Source organism: Protopterus annectens, chromosome 4.part1 (assembly GCF_019279795.1).
Source record: "Protopterus annectens isolate FY-2018-M chromosome 4.part1, PAN1.0, whole genome shotgun sequence".
Classification (NCBI taxonomy): Eukaryota; Metazoa; Chordata; order Ceratodontiformes; family Protopteridae; genus Protopterus; species Protopterus annectens.
The window spans coordinates 736,000,665-736,024,839 of NC_056734.1; the positions used below are offsets into that span (position 1 = coordinate 736,000,665).

Here is a 24,175-nt window from a genome sequence, read left to right on the forward strand (position 1 = left end):
CGGTTCCAAACCACTTAATGCTTTTTGACACATGAAAATGTCACTGCTTTAAACCACAAGATTAGCTTCTGTCTTCCTTCCACTTCTCCCCAACAGTAGAATACTGCTTCATATTATCATAGGAAGTTACTAGGTTAATGGCCCTAGAGCCCTTACAAGCCTAGCCAAGGTATTATCCTTATTTCCACATTCAGCAACTATTGCCCCTGTCTGAGGGATACAGGTGGAACCCCTGGGGTGAATTTACATTCACCCATCCAGTTGTCCAGATTGTGTTTGAAGACTGCCAAAGAGGTGTTCTGACATGAAGTGGGAGTCTGTTCCAAAGGTGTGGCAACTTCTGGGAGACAAATCTGCCCCTCCAGCAGGGTTTATTAATATCTCGTACCAGGTTAAGGTCTTCAGAGCGAGTAACCAGCGTACCATTTGACTTGCAGATATGCAGCATTTCTAGTAAAGCAGGGCCAGAGATTTCCTTGTATGCAAAGCAGAGATCATCAATGAGTAGTCTGTATGAAGTAGAATAAAGTATCAGTGATTTCAGATGAAACCCATCGGACAGATGCTGAAAACCTTGAATTTTCCTTGTGAGGAACCTTTGTGGATTCTCCAGTTGCTGCAGGTGCATACCAAAAAGGGAGTTTTACTCAATTATTGGCCTGATGAGGAAGGAGTACAAGGAGGTTATAACTTCTTTTTTTCTGGAGGTAATGCTCTTATGAGATGAGCAATATAGAATCACCTTCTGTTCTGGTGGTCAGAGGTAGGGTTGCTGTCAACCTGTATGCCCAGGTCTCTCAACACTGAGTGCTTACTTAAGGTGTTGCTGTTGATGTAGTTAGCAGGAACATCGCTTTTACCAAAAGGAATGAGAATACATTTTTTTGCATTGAGTTTAAGGCCATGACCAGTCATTTGTTTGTGTAAGACCCTCTCATAGGATGTTGACATTATTTGGAGATTCTGTGACCGTTCCCAGTTTGCAGTCATCAGCAAACTTTGTCAGCCGCAGACCTGTAATTTTTGCTTGTACTTCGGAGAAATAGATTCCAAACAGTAGAGGCCCCAGGATTGATCCCTGTGGAACACCACTGTTTATAGGTCTGCTGTTTGAGGTCGATTCCCCTCTTTTGAGTATATGGGCTTCATCAGTGAGCCAGTTAGCAACCCATCTAATGATATAAGGGTTGATGCCTAGGTGGGTGAGTTTGCCAATGATGCCTGATTGGGGTATAGTATCAGATGCCTTGGCTAAGTCCATTTAGGCTGTATGCACATATTTCCCTTCGTCCAGGGCCTTGTTGACTGTCTCAAACACGTCTGACAGGTTTAACAGGTCTGATCTCTCTTTGACAAATCCAAACCGAGTAGGGTCAAGTAGTGTTTGGAGATTAGCTATATCTTTGTTGATAAGGTCCATGATGACTCGCTCCATGGCTTTGCAGATAAGGCTAGTCAGGCTAATAGGTTTGTAGATCTCGAGGTCAGTGGAAGTACCACCTTTGTGCAAGGGAATAATGGTGGCTGTTTTTCATTCAGCAGGTACAAAGCTTAGACTATGATTGAAAAGAGTACACAATGGTGTTGCTAATTTATGTTGGAGCAGATGTAGGACTCAGTCTGGGATGTTATCAGGTGCCATAGATGCTGTGTTTTTGGCCTTAGAGAGGGCATGTACAACCTGCTCTTTAGAGATGCAAGGTAGGAGATGTCATTGGGTACGTGTGGTTGGGACAGGAGAGAAGTTTTCACAAAACCTCTCGGCCAACAGGTAAGCTATGTCCATAGGCTCAGTATATGTGATATAATTAACTACCAGTTTGCCACAGATCTGGACCTTTCCTTTTGGGTTACAGATGTAACTATATAATGCCTTGTGTTTGTCCTTTGTTGAGGAAGACAATTTGGAATCATAGTTTGCTTTGGAGGACTTCACAAGAAGTCTTATTTGCTTGTTAAAGCTCTGGAGGGAGTATTTCCAGTTTAGGAAGGCTCGTTCCCTCTTACTCTTAGACAGCAATTTCTTCCTCTTATTGTAAAGCCTGTTAATGGCAGTTGTCTACCAGGCAGGTTTTCTCTCCCTTGAGGAGCTTGTTTTGGTCCTATCGGGTATGGCCGAGTCAATGCAGGTATACAGGTGTTCATATAAAGCATTGGTGTAGAGCTCTGCATAGTTTCCAGTTCTGTCTGAGGAGGTGCAGTGAAGCAATTTATACTTGCTTTGTAGAAGTTTTTTAGTTTAGTTTAGTTGCTGCTTGGGGGGGGGGGGGGGGTGCAGGTGTTATGGTTTCTTCGAATGAGACCGATTTGTGGTCAGATCTCACCAGGGAGGACCTCACAGTGGGAGTGCTACAGTGATCAACCATGTGGATAAGCACCAGATCCAGGATTTTGGCACCCCTTGTGGAGGGGTCAACCAGCTGGACCAGGGGATTGGAGTTAACGAAGTGGAGGAGCCTTTGGGCAAGGTGAGTTTGAGCATGAGTAATTAATTTACCTAGTCAATGGATGGGTAGTTAATGTCGCCCAAAACCATGGTGCTCGGATGTACCTTGATAGACTCGAGTAGATCCAGATAGGTGCAGTGGGTGTCCTGATTCATGGATGGGGTCCTTTAGCTGGCAGTAACTTGAATAGGTATCCTGCCAAAAGTTAATTGCACCTGAAGTGTCTCCAGGGAGTCCTACTGTTTAACCAATCTGGAGGTGTATTTATAATTAATGAATATTGCTGCATTGCCTCCTTTAGTTTTCAAGCCTTCAGTTTGATGTCTGAATGTGTGGAAGAAGGTGTAACCCGGTATGGCTGGGGTGCTCTCCACAGCCTTGAACCAGGTCACTGTGACTGCACAAATGTCTACATCTTCTAAGATGATGACAGCTTCCAGTGAGTGCATTTTGTGCTGAGATGCCTAGTGTTTATCAGCATAACCTTGAGGTTGTTTTTAGATGGAGTTTTTACAATGGAAATTTTATCCTTGAGACACTGCCTAAAAAAGGCATTATGAGGGTGGCAAGTGCCTTAGCCAGTGCCCAAATCCCAGGGGTGACAGATGAAGAGCATCTCTGGCAAAGCTTTGAGGTCTGTCAATCATGTCATCCCAGGCTGACAGACTGTAGAGCCCCTTAGAATGATACCAGAAGATAAGCCAATTACTGAAGTCAATAATTTTCTGTTTGTATTGAGGCATCATCCTAGGAAGGGCGGCCACGGTGGTGCAGTGGTTAGCATTGCCGCCTCACAGCAAGAGGTTCTCTGGTTCGATCCTTGTCTGGGGTGCCTTCTGTGCAGAGTCTGCATGTCCTCCCTGTGGTCGTGTGGGTTTTCTCTGGGTGCTCTGGTTTCCTCCCAAATCCCAAAGACATGTTGTAGGTGGATTGGACACTCTAAATTGGCCCTAGGAGTGAGTGCATGAGTGTGTGTGCCTTCTGTCGAAGGTTGGGTGCCGGGCTAGCAACTCGACACTGTAAAACTCTACTGCCAATCATGAGCAGACAGGTGATCCACTGTGGCGACCCCTAACCGGGAAAAAGCTGAAAGAAGAAGAAGAAGATTGAGGCATCATTCTAGGTGAAGGTCGAATGCTGCTTAAGGCTAGGGACATACCTGCCTGAGACACCTAGTCTGAGAGCTAAGTTGGGTATCTCTTTGTATAGTCCAGAGAGGTACGTCCCAAATCATTCACACCAACATGGACTATGATGGAGTCATAACAGTACCTGTTGTTGAGAGACTTGTGTGCATGTGTGATGTGGCATATCCTGACACCTGACATACAGCTGGCCATGACCTTTCCTGTATCCAGCCTGGTGAGAGGGACGGTTTACAATCAAAATATTGAAAATCAGTTGAATGTCCGGCTCCTGTTCGAACATGGTAGGAGTGACAATCGGTATGTCGACAGTCAAGTGAACGGCAGTTAAGATCGTCAGCAGGGCAGAGAAATGCAGCATGTCTGTAAATGGCAGCTGTCGACATTAACATCAAAAACGGACTGTCGATGGTAAGGGTGATCATTTGACCTCATAAATGCGTCAAGGATATCAAAGTTCGCGGTTGTGAATTTCGCTGTTTTGATAGTAAACCAAGAGGGACATCAGTGTGTCTCACAATGGAATCACCTATGACTAATGTTTGATTTTGTGTTTTGCCTTAAGTGGTTGACCAGTGAGACACTGGTGCATGAGCTCTTATTTGTAATGTGTTCTGCAGAGGAAGTATTATGTGTAGTATGCTTGTGTGTATGTTTGGGAGGTCTTTGGTGTTTAGGTATGATGTTCTTCATGTTTCACTGTTGCAGTCATCACACTTGGGTTATCTTGGGTTATCTGCCTGCAGGTAGCCCTCAATCGGCCCGAATACCAGAGTCTTGAGATTTCTGCGTCAGATGCTGTCACCTTTTCCATGACGTCAGGTCGTCAGAGGTATTAAACATACAGCCAACACCATTACATCAGCTTTTCTTGCCATGCGGGAGCCCGAAGCAGAAGCAGTTCGCAAGTGCCGGTTAGCCACTACCTAAAATTTTCATTTTTTGAGTTTCAAACCTGAAGTCTTCTAAAGTTAAGTATCCCGTTGGGGATCCTTTTTTTCTTGCTCTAACCGATGTCAGAAAAAGTTAACAATTGTCTTGCCTCTGGAAAGCAAATACCTCACAGAGATTTTCATTCTTACTGCGTCACCTGTTTAGGCCCAGACCACAACGTCCCTTGCTGTCAGTTTTGTGTCTTGTTCAACGCACAAACTATTCGTCGTCGGGCTATCTTTGTCGCTAAATTCTTTCGCTGTCGTTCTCGGTATTCCGAAATGGCTTCAATAAGCCACCCAACTACCGAGCTTCTGAAAAAACGTAAGGATAAAGACAGAGGCAGACCACACAGGTCCAAAACTGCCGATGATGCTTCCGTTAAACTAGTCACCAGTCTGCCGGTACTCATTGAGGCGCTTTCGCAGCCCCTGTTACCCACTTCTACAGATTCGCAGGCCTCTACTGAGACCCATTGAGAGTCCAGTATGCTAAGAGATGCTTCTTTGACTATGGAACCTGCGGATGTCTCTACCGTGGATGGGTCCGGAGCCGTTGTGCAGACACCGGCTTCTGAGGGTGTATTCAGACATTCCGATGTTTGTATTAAACCGACTACTTTGTTTTCTGACAAAAACTACCGAATTTCTCAGGCCCAGACTTTGCGCTACACCTAGGAAACGGACGACCAGAGCGCATTCTCAAGCTCCTATGCCACAGAAACAAATGCTTAGAATGGCTGAAAACCTTATTACTTTAATTAGGGGAAGCCAACCTTCCCCCTCTAAAAGACAAAGAATTGATTTTCCTTCTGATTCTACAGACCGTGAGTCCAATGACTCTGACCCCTCTGATTACCAGGACATACCCTTATCTACCGATGAGGATTCAGATGGAGAGGATTCCATTCCCTCTGCCCCCCCCCCCCCAATGACTTTTCTTTCGGTGAAACTTTGCATACCCTAAGAGAGTATTTCCACTGGGAATGCCAGGACTATCCACAGTCCAAAGAGAGACTCAGGGAATTTTTAGACTTGCCTCAGCATAGGCCTGTAGCTATACCCCCTGTCCTGGCCATTGTAGATGATGTCTTCATGGAATCCAGTCTTATCCCTGATACACCAGCTCCTAGAAAGCCTGACAGGTACTACAGAGTTCCTAACTCACACAAATTTCTCTTTAAAAATCCCACTGCGGATCCAGACACTATTTCCAAGGGACCTAAAGGTATTAAGGCTACTACAGCCAAAAACCCTACCCCTTCGGACAGGGATTCTAGGGCTTTAGACAGATGGGGTAAGAAGGTATATACCTATGTATCTCTTGCAATCAGGGCTTTAAATTGCCAGTTTCACATGTTGAAGTACCAGCAGCATATTATGGATCTAATTAAACAAAAAATGTTGTTGATTCCTGATTGTGCAGAAAATAAAGATTTACAAGAGTTAATGCATTCTGCAAATCAAGTTGGTAAACATACTTTGCAGTGTGGCTTTGATGCCTTAGAAGCATATTGCAGGGCTGCTGTCACTGGGTCTGTTCTGAGAAGGCATGCTTGGCTGAAGGAACAAATCTTGCCAGACCATGTTGAAGCCAAATTACTAGATGCTCCATTAAACAAAGAATGTTTGGCACAAAGGCAGAAGTAGTACTTAAAAAGACGGAGGAAAAAGCTAAATCTATGCAAACTGTTAAAGATTTCCTACAGGTACAGCCACCTAGATTCAGTAGGCATTGGCCTTCTAAAAACTGGTCTTTTCCAGTCCCTCCCAGACCTTCTCAGTTCAAACCCAGGGGTAACAGACCTCAGACTACAGTCTCAGGGTATACACAGATCTAAACAATGGAGTGCTTCCACCTCAAAAACAGGAAGTGGTAAGCCACCCCTTATGGAAAAAGTTCACAATAACTTGTCTTTCATCCTTCCCAGCCATGCCCAAGTACTTGCACTCCTAGGAGGAAAACTCGCCCTGCATGCAAAAAACTGGGAGTACATTATCCAGGACTGATGGGTCTTAAACATTGTATCCCAGGGATACAGATTCTACTTCCACTTGCTGCCAACCCCAAGCGAGTTGCCAGACCTTCCTCCAAACCAGTGGGCAGAGGCACAAAAGCAAGTACTTTCTCTTCTCAGTATCAGGGCTATTCAACCTGTTCCAACAGAGGAAAGGGGACAGAGTTTCTATTCCAGACTGTTCCAGCTGCCCAGAAAAGAGAACTCTTGGTGCCCTATCCTCGATCTGTCAGTTCTCAACACCTTCCTGGTGGTACCAAAATTAAAAATGCTTACACTTCAGCAGCTGCTTCCTATGCTAGCCAAGGACTCCTGGCTGATCTGCACATCCCCATAAGGGAATCTTGCAGGAAATATCTACGTTTCAGGGCAGGTTCTATGCACTATCAGTTCTCTGCACTTCCCTTTGGCTTATCTACTGCGCTCAGGGTATTCACAAAGTGCCTCGCTCCAGCCATTGCATACTGCAGGCAGAGAAATATTCAAATTTACCCATACTTGGACGATTGCCTGATTCAGGTGGACAGTCAGGAGTTGCTACTTCAGCACCTGGCATTTGTAGAGAGACTCCTAACTTCTCTGGGGTATACCATCAACGAAAATAAATCACTTCTGGTACTCAGCCAAAAGATTGTGTTCCTGGGAGCAAGCTTGAACACAACTTCCCAGATGGCATTCCTCACTCCAGAGAAGCAGGTTTATTTGACAAATTACTTCAAACTACTGGCCACCAAAACCCAGCTGTCTGCAAGAAAAATACTGCAAGCCCTAGGGTTCATGGCCTCATGCATTCTCCTAATTCCGTATGCAAGACTGCATGTGTGGCAACTTCAATGGTACTTAAAAAGTCTCTGGTGTCAGCATTCTCAGGACCTAGAAACAATGATTCCTATCATTCCTTGCCTAAGAATAGAGTTCCTTTGGTGGGCAGAGGCTTGCAACCACAACAAATGACTCCTTTTCACTCAACCCCCCGCCACCCAGACCCTGACAACAGATGCATCAGACTATGCATGGGGGGGGGGGGGCTCACATGGCAGGCAAATGCATTCAAGGCAAATGGAGCCCAGGACAAATTCACCTGCATATCAATCAAAAAGAAATGTTAGCTTTACAGAATGCACTGACAAGCCTTCAAATATCTTATCCTGCCAGGACAACTCTTGATAAAGACAGATAACACCACAGTTATGTGGTACATAAACAAGCAGGGGGGATATCATTCCTACCCACTCTGCAGGTTAGCCATGGCTCTGTGGAACACAGCCTTGAGCAATCAAGTGCATCTGCAAGCTCAGTTACTGACAGGCAAACAAAATACACTGGCAAACGACTTAAGCAGAAATCTAATAGACCCACACGAGTGGAAACTGGAACCCAACTCATTCAAACTTCTAATCCACAGGTGGGGGACAAGAGAGGTGGACCTATTTGCCTCCCCCCAAAACCATCAACTGAGCAAATTTTGCACCAGAACTCCCCACAGCCAAGTATGGAAATTGGATGCCCTGTCCTTTGCATGGGAAAACCCTCTCAGTCTATGCCTTTCCCCCTCTGCCCTTCCTTTCAAAAGTACTACTCAAGATCAAACGGGACAGGCCAAGGACAATCCTTATTGCACCAGACTGGCCACGCCAGCACTGGTACTCGCTCTTATGCAGTCTGACAGCAGTGCCACCCTGGTACCTACATCATACCCCCTCTTTGTTGTCCCAGCAGGAGGGACAGATTTTGCATCCTCAGCTGCAAACCCTGAACCTGGCAGCCTGACTTATTCCCTGAATACATCACCAGCAACCTTCAGCAAACAGGTGCTGGATGTCATCCTTGAGGCCAGGAGGCCTAGTACTGGGAAATCCTATTCAGAAAAGTGGAAAAGATACTGTTCTTGGAGACAGTCTCAAGGAAAGGACATAGCCGTGCCCACCTTACCTCAATTCCTAGATTATCTAGCAGAGCTGCTCCACAAAGGCATATCGTTTTCATCTATTAAGATTCATGCCTCTGCCATCTCAGCTCATTACAATACTGAGGCACCCGTCTCCTCTCACCCTCTGATCAAACAGCTCCTGAGAGGAGCTAACAATTTAAGACCCCCAAGGAGAGCTCCCACACCTGCCTGGGACCTTAACTTTGTACTAGAGAAGCTCACACTTCCCCCTTTTGAGCCTGCTGCCACAGCAGAGTTAAAATTTCTCTCTTGGAAAACAGGCTTACTTGTAGCCATCACTTCAGCAAGAAGAGTGTCTCAGTTACAGGCCGTTATGGCTGTGGCACCCTTCATTATCTTCCATGTGGACAGGGTTTCCCTTATGACTAACCCATCATTTATGCCCAAGGTGGTATCTAGTGTGGCTTTAAACCAATCCATCCATTTACTAACCTTTTTTCGCAATCCTTAGAATAAAGGGGAAAGGATGCTGCACTCCTTGGATGTGCACATACTGCTCAGGTTCTACCTTGACAGGACTAAAACCTTTCAGAAAATCTCCCTAGTTGCAAGTCAGCTTTGCTACAGGGGCAGAGGGCAAGGCCATTTCAAAGCAAACCATTTCCAAATGGATAGCACACTGCATCCATTTCTGCTACAAGCACTATGGAAAACCCACCCCACTTGGGATCAGACCTCATTCCACTAGGGCTACCTCAACCTCTACAACATTTCTCAGGGGGGTCCCTACCATGGACATCCTGGAAGCTGCAACCTGGAGTTCTGTACACACATTCACCAAGCATTGCCACTTACCTATCTTATATAAATCCAGAGCTGGATTTGCCACAGCAGTCTTACAAGGCCTGCTAGCCAGCCCTAATACTTCTTGACTGCCTCCACCCTTCCTCAGCTTTGGGAATCAACCCAAGTGTGATGACTGCAGCAGTGAAACACGAACGTAGTACAGTTGTGTACACTTACCGTAAATGTAGATGTTTGAGTGTATTCACTGTTGCAGTCCTGGTTACCCTCCCTCCAGCCCCCTGACTTCTCTATACTATTTTTTGGCCATATTGTATGGCAATGGTATTTACTTTTTACTGGAGGTGTTCCACACCATGTGATTGCTTCCTATTTTGGGGGCTCCTGACATCTGGGGCAAGAAAAACTGATGTAATGGCGTCCCAAGACTCTTGTATTTGGGCCGACTGAGGGCTACCTGCAGGCAGATAACCCAAGTGTGATGACTGAACAGTGAATACACTCGAACATCTACATTTATGGTAAGTGTACACAACTGTACTTTTCTGGTGAGGACCTCTGCAAATGTAGGTACGTGTGATGTAGGTTTGGGTGGAGTAGGAGGGAGGTGTGCCTGCTGTCTACCCACTTATTCTCCTATGTACTGACTGGTGTGTGAGAGCATAGATTCAAGGTTATTAATGCAGTTGCTTCTCAAACGTTATGTTTGTGGGGACTAGGAGTTAAAGGGTTGTTGGTGAACATGAAGCAGTTGTTGCACTGCGTCAGGATGCCCTTGTCGACCAAGCTGGCAGGAGAATCTGTGGGAAAATGTCTGTCCATTGTGATGGGTAAATTTATATGATCAGGAAAAGAGGTCACACTTAGAAGTGGATGAGAGGTGTCTTGGTACCTCTAAGGCTAGGTTTAGTGTTCCACCTGACAGTAGAGCAGGGCCATGAGAAACCTCTGGAGGATGACAAGCAAAGCGCTAAGGGAAAATTTAACAAAATGTTTCCAACTGTGACCACAAACAGTGACCACTGCTACGCATCAGTACAAGATGGAGCGCTAAACACAAACAAGTGCAAACACAGGGCTTAAATAAAGAAAATACCCTTTTTAGCTCAAACTAGCCAATAAAAATGATCTCTTTGAGCTCTACTCCAAGCACCATCTATTTGGATGGGATCCAGACAGCACTCTCCTCACACAAAGGTACAGAAGGGCCTTCACTAACAGAGGTGGTTTGAAGTTGAAGCTCAGAACTTACAAAGCAGACCCAGATGTATCAGACTTGGAACTGGGCAGTGCTACAGCTGAACTAGTACAGTGTACAGTAAAATGTGACAAAAAATAGTTCAGACAGACAGTGGAATGCAAATACAAATTAAAGCTGCAATAGCAGAGAAAAAACAGGCACTTATAGTTAGTTGGAAGCAACGGATGCCTCGGATATTTCAGTATCTCATTGAAGAGCTGGTTTTAGTGCTCAAGTGATACCAAACAGTCTAGATTCAGAAAGTCTGGATCTAAACTGTGCTGTAAAATGCAGAAGTACTAGAAATTCAAAGTGCATAAAATCACAGTCACAGCAGCAGAAAGCAGTTTAAACAATGCAGCAATTCACCAGTAATACCCAGCATAGAAGGGTGTAGGCCACACTCTCCCACCGCAAGAGTCTAGACCACAAACCTTCCTGATATAAAACAGCTGGTTTTGGTGCACGAGTGCTTAAGCCAGAACTGACACTCTAGAATAACAGACACAATAGGCCTTCACCCAGCAATTTCCAGCTAGAAGGGTGTAGGCTATCCTGTTATGCTACAAGTGTTTAGACCACAAATCCTCCTAATGTAAAGTAACTGGTTTGGAACCAAAGTGCTTACACTGGAATAAAGACACTTAGACTAAACAGCAGAATAAGCTTTCACCAACAATTCCCAGTTTAGAAGGGTGTAAGCCACACTCTCCTACCACAAGAGCCAAGACCACAACCCTCCCGATGTAAAGTTAACTGGTTTGGAGCCCAAGTGCTTAAACCCGAACTAAGACACTTAGTACAACAGGCACAGTAGGCCATGACCCAGCAATTCCAAGCTCAGAAGGGCAGAGGCTACCCTCTCATCTCACAAGATTGTAGACCACAAACCTTCTTAATGTAAAATAACTGGCCTGAAGCCCAGCTCCTTTAACCAAAACTAAGACACTTAAGAGCAACAATTACAGTTTAATCAGGCTACTAACAAGCAGTAGTAAATGCAGCAGAATAAATGCAATTGAACACCTTAAGAACAAGCATTAAAAGCAATAAAGTAGGAAGAGACACAAAAACAGTAAAAGCAGTTGAATAGTGTTTTTAGTTGAGTAGGAAGGGATGAAACAGAAGATAATTCAAGGTTAAGAAACGAGCACCTCCCCAAATGCTCTCACTGTTCACATTAGAATGAGCTGATGCAATGGGACTGGGAGGAGTGTCCAGTATCAAATTTATAGTAGAGGTCGGCAACTCAAAAGCCACCAAGTTTTAAGAACACAAGAATTGTGCGGGTGGATGGGACAAAAATGGAGACTGAATCAGAACAGAAATAAAGACAAGTAAATAAATCTTGGAACTAAACCCTGAGATATGTTCACAAAACACAGCTGTTACAGAAGACTGTTAAAATCTACAACATAAGAGCAACACAAGATTGTTAAATATCACTGAAAGCAGAGCAAAAAATATATACTTATATCAGCTCTGTATACTTGTATCAGCTTTGGATTTCCAAATGGCTTTAGAAGCAGTAATTCTTGTAGCAAGCCACAGGTAAAGGCACAAAAGAAGGCAAGTTGCTTCCACCAACTATGTAGCAGTGTCACTGCTGTAACCAACTGCTTAACTCTTCCCTCACCTTCCATCTCTCCCCACGCAGTAGCATACCGCTGCCACAAACTGCTGCATATTTGTAGTGCAGGCTTACTACTGTTAAAGTAACCATCATCAAAATGCTCCCCTAATATATCACTGCCTACATCCCTCTGGCCACCACGCACCACCCCCGGCATAACTTCTGCAATGTATTATTTACTAACTCATCCCTGACTGAACTACTACTGTTAAAGTAACCATCATCAAAATGCTCCCCTAATATATCACTGCATACATCCCTCTGGCCACCACACACCACCCCCGGCATAACTTCTGCAATGTATTATTTACTAACTCATCCCTGACTGAACTACTACTGTTAAAGTAACCATCATCAAAATGCTCCCCTAATATATCACTGCCTACATCCCTCTGGCCACCACACACCACCCCCGGCATAACTTCTGCAATGTATTATTTACTAACTTATCCCTGACTGAACTACTACTGTTAAAGTAACCATCATCAAAATGCTCCCCTAATATATCACTGCCTACATCCCTCTGGCCACCACACACCACCCCCGGCATAACTTCTGCAATGTATTATTTACTAACTCATCCCTGACTGAACTTCATCTCTGCCTCATTTCACACTAGCGTAGTTTTTGTCCCTATCCAGGACACTCCTTTGCACTACACATGAATGTACATATCACACACACTGCATTCTTTTACACTTTTCACCCCAGCCAGGGCACTTAAGAATAATTATCCATTCATTGATTGAGTGCCTAACTCTCCTTTACTGTCTTTGTGTAAAATATGTATTCTAAATTGTGTGCATAATAACAGTGCAATGAGCAAAACTTTGTGTTAAATTTTTGTAAAGATTCACTTTTTAATGTATGCGCCATATTGCAACCTCCAAAAATGTTATTTTTTGTTTTGTTTTTTGTGAATGATTGGAATGATTTGCTTTAATGCATGATATTGCATTAAACTAAACACAGAAGTACACAAATCTCAAATGGCTAACTATTGATCTTGAGAGATCCAAAACACTATGTTTTTGCTGTTTTTTTTTTTTTGGGGGGGGGGGGCAAGCCTCCTTATTGCTAATTATTCATACCAACTCTGAGATAGCTCTTCAGTGTGGAAAGTGCAAATTCCCTGATTCCTGTTGTGCGTAGTCTTGCACGGACTTAACATAAGCAGGAGCGATCAAATGAGTTTCGCTCACTTCTGCAGATGTTAAACAAGATCGTGATTACAAATGTTTGATTATATGGAGTGTTTCCTATTAATTGTGGAATTCTTGATATGTCTTGTTTATAACCTTATGAATGCTTCTGGTTCTGCTTTAATAGATCTTAGCACATTGTCATAATTTTCTGTGTGTAAACATGGAAATTTTCCCCCGGTCTTCCACCGAGGGGTTTTAATTCACAGTTGGACTTTCCTGATAAACACATATAAGTAAGTATTGTAGGTTAGTGATGTCTGCGATACCACAGCACTGACAAAATTCCCTGGTGTTCCACAACAGTTGGTCTTTCCCTCAAGTTAGTACCCACATTTTTCTGCTAATACTGTTGAAAGCAAGTGCCAGGGCAAACAGAATAACTACAGAAGTTTTTGCACACCTTCCATTTTACAGCACTTTGTTTTGCATGATTTCATTAGGCTTGCTGTTTGGTAGTGTGGGACTCAGTACTGTGAAAAGCCAATCATCATCATCATCTTCTTTCAGCTGTTCCCATTAGGGGTTGCCACAGCAGATCACCTGTTTCCATTTCTTCCTGTCCTCTGTATCTTGCTCTGCAACACCAACCACCTGCATGTCCTCTCTCACCACATCCATAAACCTTATCTTAGACCTTCCTCTTTTCCTGTAACCTGGTAGCTTAATCCTTAGCATCTTTTTCCTAATATACTCAGCATCCCTCCTCAGCACATGTCCCAACCAACGTAATCGTGCCTCTCTAGCTTTGTCTCCACACCTTCCAACCTGGGCTGACCCTCTAATATACTTATTCTTAATCCTGTCCACCCTCGTCACACCCAGTGCAAATCTTAACATCTTTAATTCTGCCACTTCCAGCTCAAACTCCTGCCTTTTTGTCAGTGCCACTGTCTCCAAACAATATAACATAGCTGGTCTCACTAAACTCTTGTAGACCTTCCCTTTCACTCTTACAGGTACTCGTCTGTCACAAATCACTCCTGACACTCTTCTCCACCCACTCCAACCCGCCTGTACTCTCTTCTTCACCTCTCTTCCACACTCACCGTTACTCTGAACTATTGACTTCAAGTATTTAAACTCATCCACCTTCGCCACCTCTACTCCTTGCATCCTCACCATTCCTCTATCCTCCCTCTCATTCACACACATATATTCTGTCTTAGTCCTGCTGACCTTCATTCCTCTTCTCTCTAGAGCATATCTTCATCTCTCCAGGGTCTCCTCCACCTGTTCCCTACTCTCACTACAGACCACAATGTCATCTGCAAACATCATAGTCCACGGGGACTCCTGTCTGATCTCGTCTGTCAACCTGTCCATCACCATTGCAAATAATAAAGGGCTCAGAGCTGATCCTTGATGTAACCCCACCTCCACCTTAAATGCATCAGTCACATCCACCGCAGACCTCACCGCTGTCACATTACCCTCGTACATATCCTGTACCACTCTTACATACTTCTCTGACACTCCTGACTTCCTCATACAATACCACAACTCCTCTCTAGGCACCCTGTCATATGCTTTCTCTAAGTCTACAAAAACACAATGCAACTCCTTCTGACATTCTCTGTACTTTTCCATCAACACTCTCAGAGCAAACATTGCATCTGTAGTGCTCTTTCCCGGCATGAAACCATACTGCTGATCACTAATCATCACGTCCCTTCTTAACCTAGCTTCCACTATTCTTTCCCACAACTTCATGCTGTGACTGATCAATTTAATCCCTCTGTAGTTACTACAGCTCTGCACATCACCCTTACTCTTAAAACCGGTACCAAAACACATTTTCTCCATTCCTCAGGCATCCTCTCACTTTCCAAGATTTCATTAAACAATCTGGTTAAAAACTCCACTGCCATTTCACCTAAACACCTCCATGCTTCCATAGGTATGTCATCTGGGCCAACAGCCTTTCCATTCTTCATTCTCTTCACAGCTATCCTTACTTCCTCCTTGCTAATCCATTGTAATTCATGATTCACTATCCCTACATCATCCAACCTTCTCTCCCTCTCATTCTCTTCATTCATCAACCCCTCAAAGTACTCTTTCCATCTCCTCAACACACTCTCCTCGCTTGTGAGTATGTTTCTCTCATTAGCCAATATGTGTAGTAAATGCTTATGTTTGTAGATTTTGCAACTATTTTTATCTAAACACTGACTGTTGAAACACTTGCTGTTAGTCAGTAATACATGTGAGTATTTGACGTGTAGCTAAATTTGCATCACTGAACATGTAAATATTTGCATACTCTGCTGTTAGTCAGTAATACATGTGTGTATTTGCATAGCTGTGTTTGCATGTCTAAAATGTAAATGTATGCATACTAACTCTATAGCCTAGAGCTTGTAACCAGCCACTTAAGTCTTGGTGTCTCAGTTGTTGCTGCGTAACATTTTTAGCCTGGCCAGCTGTCAGTTATGGTTTTTTTTTTCACTTTTCTTTCTGATTTTTTTTTTTTTTTTTAAACCAGGTTAATTCTACCTGGCAAAAGCCTAAGGAGAAAAACCTCTGTAATACAAACCATGAGACAGTTGCTTGTTTGAGTTTAGCCAGTCAACCTAAGCAGTCAGCTAACTTGCCTGTTACGACCAAGCTGATCTGTTACAAACAAATAAATGGTTAGTACCTTGATATTTTGAGCATAGAAGTTGTTCGGCCGAATACTAAACACCATTCATATTTTTGTGACTGGAACAACAAAAAAAAATTTGACAACATTCCCCTTTCATTGCGACTAATGTGAATGCAATTTAAATGATTGTCTGTTATTCTGGTACTAAACAGCTATCCAACCAAGCATCAAGGAAAGGGAGCAGAAATCAGTGCTTCTACTAGCCTGCCCTCTACAAACAACACACACGCACACACCAGGATGAGCCTTTTTTTTGTTTTCTGTGCAAACGTTTAATGAAAGTTGAACTGATTGTGGCAACTATAAGTTGTGCAGACTAACCCTGAAAAAACAAATCATTTATGTATACTGATTCGAAAACAGATTCTTAATTATGCATGTAGGTGCAGTCAATATCAGAGTTCTCGTTTTCAAATGTGACTGCACTACAAAAACAGCCTTCACTAAAACTTGATGCAATTGCTAAAGTGGTCCTTTTTAGAAGTGTCAGGCACTTGCAATAATCCTTTTCGTTTTAATTTAGAGTGTTTGCTGTGGCATGTTAGTCATTATTAGCGTACCCGTTATCGGGATGTTTTTACATCAAAGCTGCTTAGTATAGTTCCCTATTGTTTGTTAATTGCATAGTTTCAGACACGAATTACAGGTGTAAATGGGATTTATGTAGTAACTGAAATGGTACACTTATTGATTGAAGGAAGTCATTAGACTATGGATTAGATGCTTTGTTCATAATTGTAGGATTTTATTGCACTTTTAGTGGCATAAGAAACTTGATTGTCCTTATGCCTTAATGTAATATTAAAATAATTTAAATACTTCATTGTGCACAGTGTTGGGGCTTGTGCCTTTATGTAGGTGTGGTTGTGCTTGAAGCCTATATGGGGTTTGTTCCTTTATTTAGATGGACATTTATGTGCAGTTAGGTGTATGAAGTATTTTCTGTGTTTCTGCCATCTCTTGCTTTTTTTCTGGCATTGTAGGCTAAATTTTTTATGCAACTACTCTTTTTTTACAGCTGGCAGATGCTGCTGGGGGGAACCTGAAGGGTGGCCAGGGTCACTGTGAAGGAGCCGTTGCCATTCTCGATGCTGGTGCTCAGTATGGAAAGGTTATTGATCGCCGGGTGAGAGAGCTGCTGGTGCAGTCGGAGATCCTGCCACTTGAGACGCCAGCATTTGCTGTTAAAGAGCAAGGTTTTCGGTAAACAGATCTGAGTCATTTATGTTTATTGTACTTTAAATAGCTTCAGTTTCAACAAAGAAACTTTCATTTACAAACTTATCAGTCACTAATTAAACACCACTAATATATCCTTTGCTTACTTTCTGCTCTGTTGCACATCTGATGGTAAATGTGTGTGCTAAAGACACCTTGTCACTAATGTTTTGTGACACTACCAAGTTTAAGAAGCTCTTCTACTCTGTCTTGTACCAAAGTTATTCAGTTTATGATTTTATAGTTCATTGCAAATCCTGCTAGAATGTAAATGAATGTAAACAAATAACATTGCATCTTGAAGCAATAGTGCTTTTTTATTGTGCTGTGTGGCTTCATTTTATTTTTCTTTGCTTAACTTCTTCACATAAGTGAATGTAAAATATCCAGTCTGTTTGACTTTTGAAAACATGTCTATAATGCATCAGTGTCTCAAATTCTGTAGAACAAAATTGTGTGGCAGACAAACTGGGCAGGACAAAGGCAGATCCAAACAAATGGAAACTGGATCAGTGGGTCTTCCAAGATTTGGCCCAACTGTGGGGAGTTTAAGTAGACCTATTTTTCCTCCTCTTTCAACAATCAGCTGGCAAGATTTTACTTCAGGACTCCGTGCAAGAAGGCCTGGAAGACAGATGCCTTTTTCTTTTCTTTTCCTTGGACAGGAATGTTCTTGTATGCTTTTCCACTAATATCCAGAGTACTTCCGAAGATTCAGAAGGAGTCCCCCAAGATCATTGTGGGGATTCCCTTCTGGTCTGGGTAATCATGTGGTTCTCTCTTCGTCTGAAAATAGTCTGGGGCAATTACCCCAACCTCCCTCATAGACTGGATCTTGTCACACAAGAATAGGGGTGTTTGATACACCCAGACACCAATCCAGTTCATTTGACTGCCAGGATGATAGGGACCTAATTCCTTTCAGGCACCTGTTTAATGTGGCTGTGTAGTAGGTACTAATGGAGGCAAGAAAGCCTGCTACTAGAAAATCATATATTAGCAAATAGGATAGGTTTTTCTAGTTGGTGCCAGGAACATAACCAGCACCCATTCATTTTTTTTGTTCTTCCTTTCAGGGCTTGGCCTACCTCTCTGTATTGTCCAGAAAGCTCTGAAGGGCTTGGCACCCAAACTTGTCTTTTAAGTCAGCTCATTTCAAATTGCCTGACAGTTTGGGGATGTGGAAGGTGCCCTCAAAGCTTTCTAGCTGTTATATGCATGGCAAGATATAACCTATATGGCTAAGTCTAAGTACCCCTTTACAAATCGTTAGCTACCTGTGTGCTAACATGCCCCTCCCCAAAGGCAGTTGCTGTTTAATCTACAGTTAAGATCTGCTTTTGCTGTGCTTTTACATTAACAGTTTCCAGGGTCAGACATTTTATGGCAGAAGGTGTTTACCTGGGCTTTCTGAGTTTGGAAGAACTGAGGAGAAGCTCAAGGTGTGGTGGTTTATTGGCTAGAGGGCATAGGAGTTTGTTTACAAGCTTTTTTCTCCCATACAAGTCAGGCAAGTTGCAAGGCTCTTTGCTCACTTACAGAGGACTCTGCAACACTTTTTGTGTTTCAACTGCATCTAGAGCCATCCAAGTAACAAAAAAATTATATTTTCTTGATCAACTGAACTTGTACCTGCTTTATACCATGATCACTACTGTTTTTGAGCATTTTTAAAGCATTTATTTAATTTTCTAGTCTGTGTGTCTTAAAAGCTGTTTGCAGACGGGAGAATTAACACCTTAGTTGTTTGGTGGTAGTAGTTTGTTTAATCTGCACTTGAGAGCAGCTTTTGCTGTTCTTGTACATTAAGAAATTTCAGGATCAGACATCCTCAGACATCTTGTGGCAGAAAGCCTTTATCTGGTCTCTCCGAGTTGGGAAATACTGCAGGAAGCACAAAGTGTAGTTATTTATTGACTAGAGGGTGTAGTAGTCCGTTTTCAAGCTTTTTTTCTCTTTACACAGAGCTGCCCACTGGGCCACAGCAGGTAGCACTTGCGTGGTAAACTTTTACTTAGGATTAGATCCAAAACCTCTTAAATAGTGTGGCATTGTGCAGAAATAAGCTTAGAGCACCTAGATTGTGCGTCAAGTAATACTACCGTATCCTAGCATTATGTAACATCTAGCCCTTAACTCCAGAAACTACCCAAGGAGACCCCTGTTAAAACCCAATCCTTATTCCTAAATGACCATCCATATTACAGGACCAGACAACATGGGTATGCAGTTTCCAAATATCTCTGTGGCCAGCTTGGTAGATTTAGGCATCCTAAGGCAGTATAGCAATTGTCTCATGTTCTCAGACAACCAGTTAATCATTAAAGAATATAACACTGTATGTGAGAGATGTAAATGCACAACTTCCTTGGAGGCAGAAATTTCACATACAAAAGAGGCTGTCAGGAATGCCCACACTACATTCCTCAGGCACACTGTTTACCACATACACAGATTGTGTTATGCTGAGGCCCTTAAAAAAAAAACCTTCCCACATCTCAAAGACCTCCAAAGCCACCTAGTGGCAACACTACTCTTCAGCAATTATTAAAGCACACCCCAAATGCAACAGCAAACATCTCACACATGTCCACACACAGTGGTCCCCGAAGTGCAAAGTCTGTAAGGCAAGTATACATTTTACCTAGTACTCTTGTCATTGAGGACACCATTGTGCGACACAGAAATGCCCTACCCATCAGGTTGGACAAGGAGAAGATAATGGTTAGTTGCATATCTGGAACCAGGATCCACAATGCTGTGCATATAATCGTATTACTGCACCCTAGGTTACCAGTATTATTCTGTCATATTCCATGTAGATGTAAATGACCTGAGACACAACTCACTGGACTATATGAAAAGAGACGTAATGGATCTTGCATTGTGCAGCATTCTACTTTCACCAAAGATGATGCCATAGTATGTACATAAAATTGATTTCAGTAATTGCCGTAGATTCTGGTGTCATTCAAGGCAGATCCAGTATCTATCAGTATGGGAGAACATGGTCAAAAGATCATGTTGCTTTGCTTATGATGTATTGCACGTGTCCCCCCTAGGCTTTCAGATATTGGCTAAAACTTTATCTACACTCAAAACTACCAACTTAGTGAAAACGCCTACACATAACCTTAAGGTGTTACTGCTCAATGCTTGGAGCCTAAACAAAACTTCACTTCCTTTAAGCTTTCCACACACTGGAGAATGTAGACATCTGTGCTGTGATAAAAACGTTGTTTAAAGCCATAGAAGTCACTGTGGAAGTGCAAGGCTGCAGTGCTTTCCACAGATTTAGACAAACAAAAGCCCAGACTGGGGCCAACGGTGGAGGTGTATCAATCTATGTTAGCAACAAGCGTACCTCCAGGTTGTTTAAACAGGATAATACCATGGAGCTCATCCACATGCAAGTTACTATAGGTAAGGTCCTTGACCGTATCATGACTAGCTACAGGTCACCATCGTTGCCCCTAGAGTCTTACAACTCTTACCTAAAACTACTAGAGGCACTTGTCATCCAACCAATCACCCTATTCATGGGTGACTTTAACTACTCCTCTAGAGACTGGGAAATGTACACTGCCTCAAACTCGCAGGCTCAATGCTTCCTGGACTTTAACACAAACACAAATGGGTGTGCCTTCGTTGAAGGTTGGGCGTCGGGCTGGCAACTCGGCACCATAAAAATCTACTGCCAATCATTAACAGACCAGAGTTCCGCTGTGGTGACTCCTAACCGGGAAAAGCCGAAAAGACAAACAACCCTGGAACAGATGGTGCAAGCTCCAACCAAAGGATCAAACGTAGTGGATCTGGTACTTGCCAACATGGGAGAGCATAAAGATATGGCCTAAAACTCAGTGTCAAAAATGCATTATAATGCTCTTTGGGAAAATGTCAGTGCTAATTAATTACTCCATTGATAAAACACCCTTAAGAGTCTACCCAGTAGTATGGGATCTGGGAACGTATGCAGACAGCAGTCTGGCCTTTAACCAACATGTAACTAAAGATAGTAAAATTGTTCTATGTCACCCAACTTATTGGTAAAGGTGTGGTATTGAGGTCCAAGGAATTTTTAGCACCACTCTACTCGACCCTTATCAGACCTGTCATTGAATACAGTGCTCTCTCTATGGCATTTATCTAAGCAGATACTTGCAGCAGTTAGAATTTCCGTAAAGTTTCTCACCAAGATAATTCAGGACATGGATACTCTGTCCTACACTGATCGCCTAAAGGCTGTCTCTCTGTATTCATTTGTTGCACATGCTCAAAACAAACAGCACCAGAAATACTACTTCCAGGGATTTGAACTTTGCTTGTGATATAAACAGAACATACCAAAGAGATAGATATATGTTGCAAAGGATCCACACACTAAGGAGTAGCCTTCCCATCTATGTAAAACAGAGTTCGTCTCTAACTGTAGTCAAACAAAACCTTGACAGTTGGATAGGAAGTTGTAAATTTGCCCTCATCTGGTCCTCCTGTCCCTTATGGACTGAGAGTGTCAATAAGAAAAGTATTATCCTAGCTAACACCCCCCAACAAATTCTTAGCTACCTGCTTACTAACATGCCCCCCAAGTATGATACTTGAGATCCAAATGGATTGGGGTGCACGGCTAAGCTTGTAAAAGCCCTAGTGGTTGTTAGCTTAGTTACAACCTTTGAACCTGTCAGGCTAATCCAGCAGTAATGATTCAAACATCTACTGTTATGGTAAGTTACTTAAACAACTGTACTTTCCTTTGTCTGTTTTTTTGTAGTAAATTCCTCTTGCCTGTTTGCTGTACCCCTACTTGAAATCATCCCTGTTGGCACAATCTCCTTTCTCCATTCTACTTTATGCATGTAATATTCTGCATGGTTGTTATCTCCTTAAGGATCTGCATCCAAAACCCCACTATCTTTATTTCTTGAACTTTCCCTGCTTCATCATTATCCTTCTCCAATCTGAATTATGACCTTCGGCTTGTGTTACGTTTATGAGCCTTAACTGTGTAGCCATAAAGTGGCTCTTAAAATCAGGCAATCCTAAACCACCTTGGTCCTGTTGGAAGGATCAGCTTATCCTACTTAACTCTTGCCCTCTTCCCTCCCAGATAGATTCCTTCAACTCTTTATTATTGCCCACAATGTCTCGTCTGGTTTATAAAAGTATGCCTGACCCGTATATACAGTTAATGGACTAAAAACATTTTTAACTGCTTGTATCTTACTATCATTATCCATAAATAAGAGATTCACATTTCTCAGTTTTTGCATTGTCTTTTGTTTAGTCTTTTCCCACATATCCTTAGCTGCCATAACAGAAGCCTTTGTAATCCATATTTCTAAATACTTCATCTTACTTGTACCCATAAATATAGGTCTTGCTGAACAAATTTGTTTGTGGGTGCATAATTTATGGTTGTAGCCTTTGTTTTAACTTCTGTAGTTATGTATCCCTAAAAGACTTGAAACCGTCTCAAAATGTTCCACAACTCCGAGATGTCCTTTTCTGGATCTGTCAGGTACAAAATAATATCATCTGAAAATAAACCCAACTTCTCTTGATTACCATTCCAATTAAATAGTTGCATTTCGGAATACCTTACTTTCTTTGCCAGTGGCCATAAGTATAAAGCAATCAACAAAGGGGAAAGAAGATGCCCCTGCCTTGAACTTCTGTTCAAAGTCAACTTGTCAGAGAGGAGCCCTCTCACTCTTAATTTTTGCCTTCCATCCTTCATATATCCTAATTTCCCTTATATCAGGGAATGCAAGCGCCTCTTTTGCCCTACTTGTAAAATACCAGCCTTCTCTGTTAAACTCTTTCTCTCCATCAAGACCTACCAACAACAGAAGGAAGCAGAATGTAATAGAATACCATTGGATCATCGTTCTGTTAATGTTTTCAAATATTTGCCTCCCCTCAACAAACCACAGTGTACCATATCTGTCAATTTTGGCAACATCTTTGCCATTCTTTTAGCTAGTATAAATGTAAACACTTTATGATGACAGTTTAAAATTGAAATGAGTCTGATGGAGCTCTACTGTCCTTTGGTAGTACAGCCACCAGAGCTTTCTTCCAAAATGTTGGTGCTCCATACCCCATTTTAAAATACTGTTAAACAAAATCTTCCAGATCTTCATTAATTTCTTGCTTACTAACTTCCATGGAAGTATTACCTGTTTTCGAGACTGAAGATGTATACATCAGTTTTTATTTCATCCCCTCCTATATTAATTGTTAGTTGTTGAGCCTCACCTACCTCCAGCCTTGGCATAATTAGGTCTTCCGTAATTTTTTTTCTGTAGGTGCTCTTTATTGATTTCAACATTTCTCTGCTTTGTACACATTTTCTTAAAACTTTCAAAATTTCTCTTAATACCTCCACAGGATCTCTGGTTACTTTTCTTGTTATAGGTGCCCTAAGTTTGGCAACAACCCTTTCTACTTCCTGTTGCCCAAGTCGTTGTGCTGAAAGTTTTTGTGCTCTGTAGTTATTAAAAAAACAGTAGCTTAACAGTAAAACCCACCAAGGTGTGGGGGGGCTTTACCCCCCTTATTATATATACCAACTCCGAGACTGCACTACAGTGGAGAAAAAGGGTTTGAAACACTTCCAGGTGTGTGAAGGGGAAGTGTTCGACAAGTAGTTATTTACCCTGTCAATGAAATGAAGGTTTGGTGAGTGAACTTTCAATGCTTATGGTTCAGTATTCAGCCATTCGATGGCTGACACTAGATCCCTGTGAGATTCTCCTTATTCCACAATACTTTAACCCATTAATTCCTATTACTTCTTAATGATATATTTCTGTCTTGTTTTTAAATTCATTTTATCCCACTCACTAGCTATACCTTCTGAAGATATTTATAGCTTCCCTAATAACGCTTGAATTTCCACTGCACATTCCTTAAATCCCTCTCTTTTTAACATGTAGTTGGGAAGGTGCCACTGTTTTCATTTTTACTTCAATACCCTGCATTTTTAACAT

General features: G+C 42.5%; 1 protein-coding gene across 1 annotated transcript in view; it reads left to right on the forward strand.

The window, feature by feature from the left end:
* GMPS (guanine monophosphate synthase) overlaps nucleotides 1–24,175 on the forward strand; it is a 1,355,954-nt gene that overhangs the window by 180,901 nt on the left and 1,150,878 nt on the right. Inside the window, exon 2 of the mRNA XM_044070497.1 lies at nucleotides 16,981–17,165. Within this exon, the coding sequence (XP_043926432.1) occupies nucleotides 16,981–17,165 (185 nt within the window). The remainder of the gene's footprint in view (nucleotides 1–16,980; nucleotides 17,166–24,175) is intronic.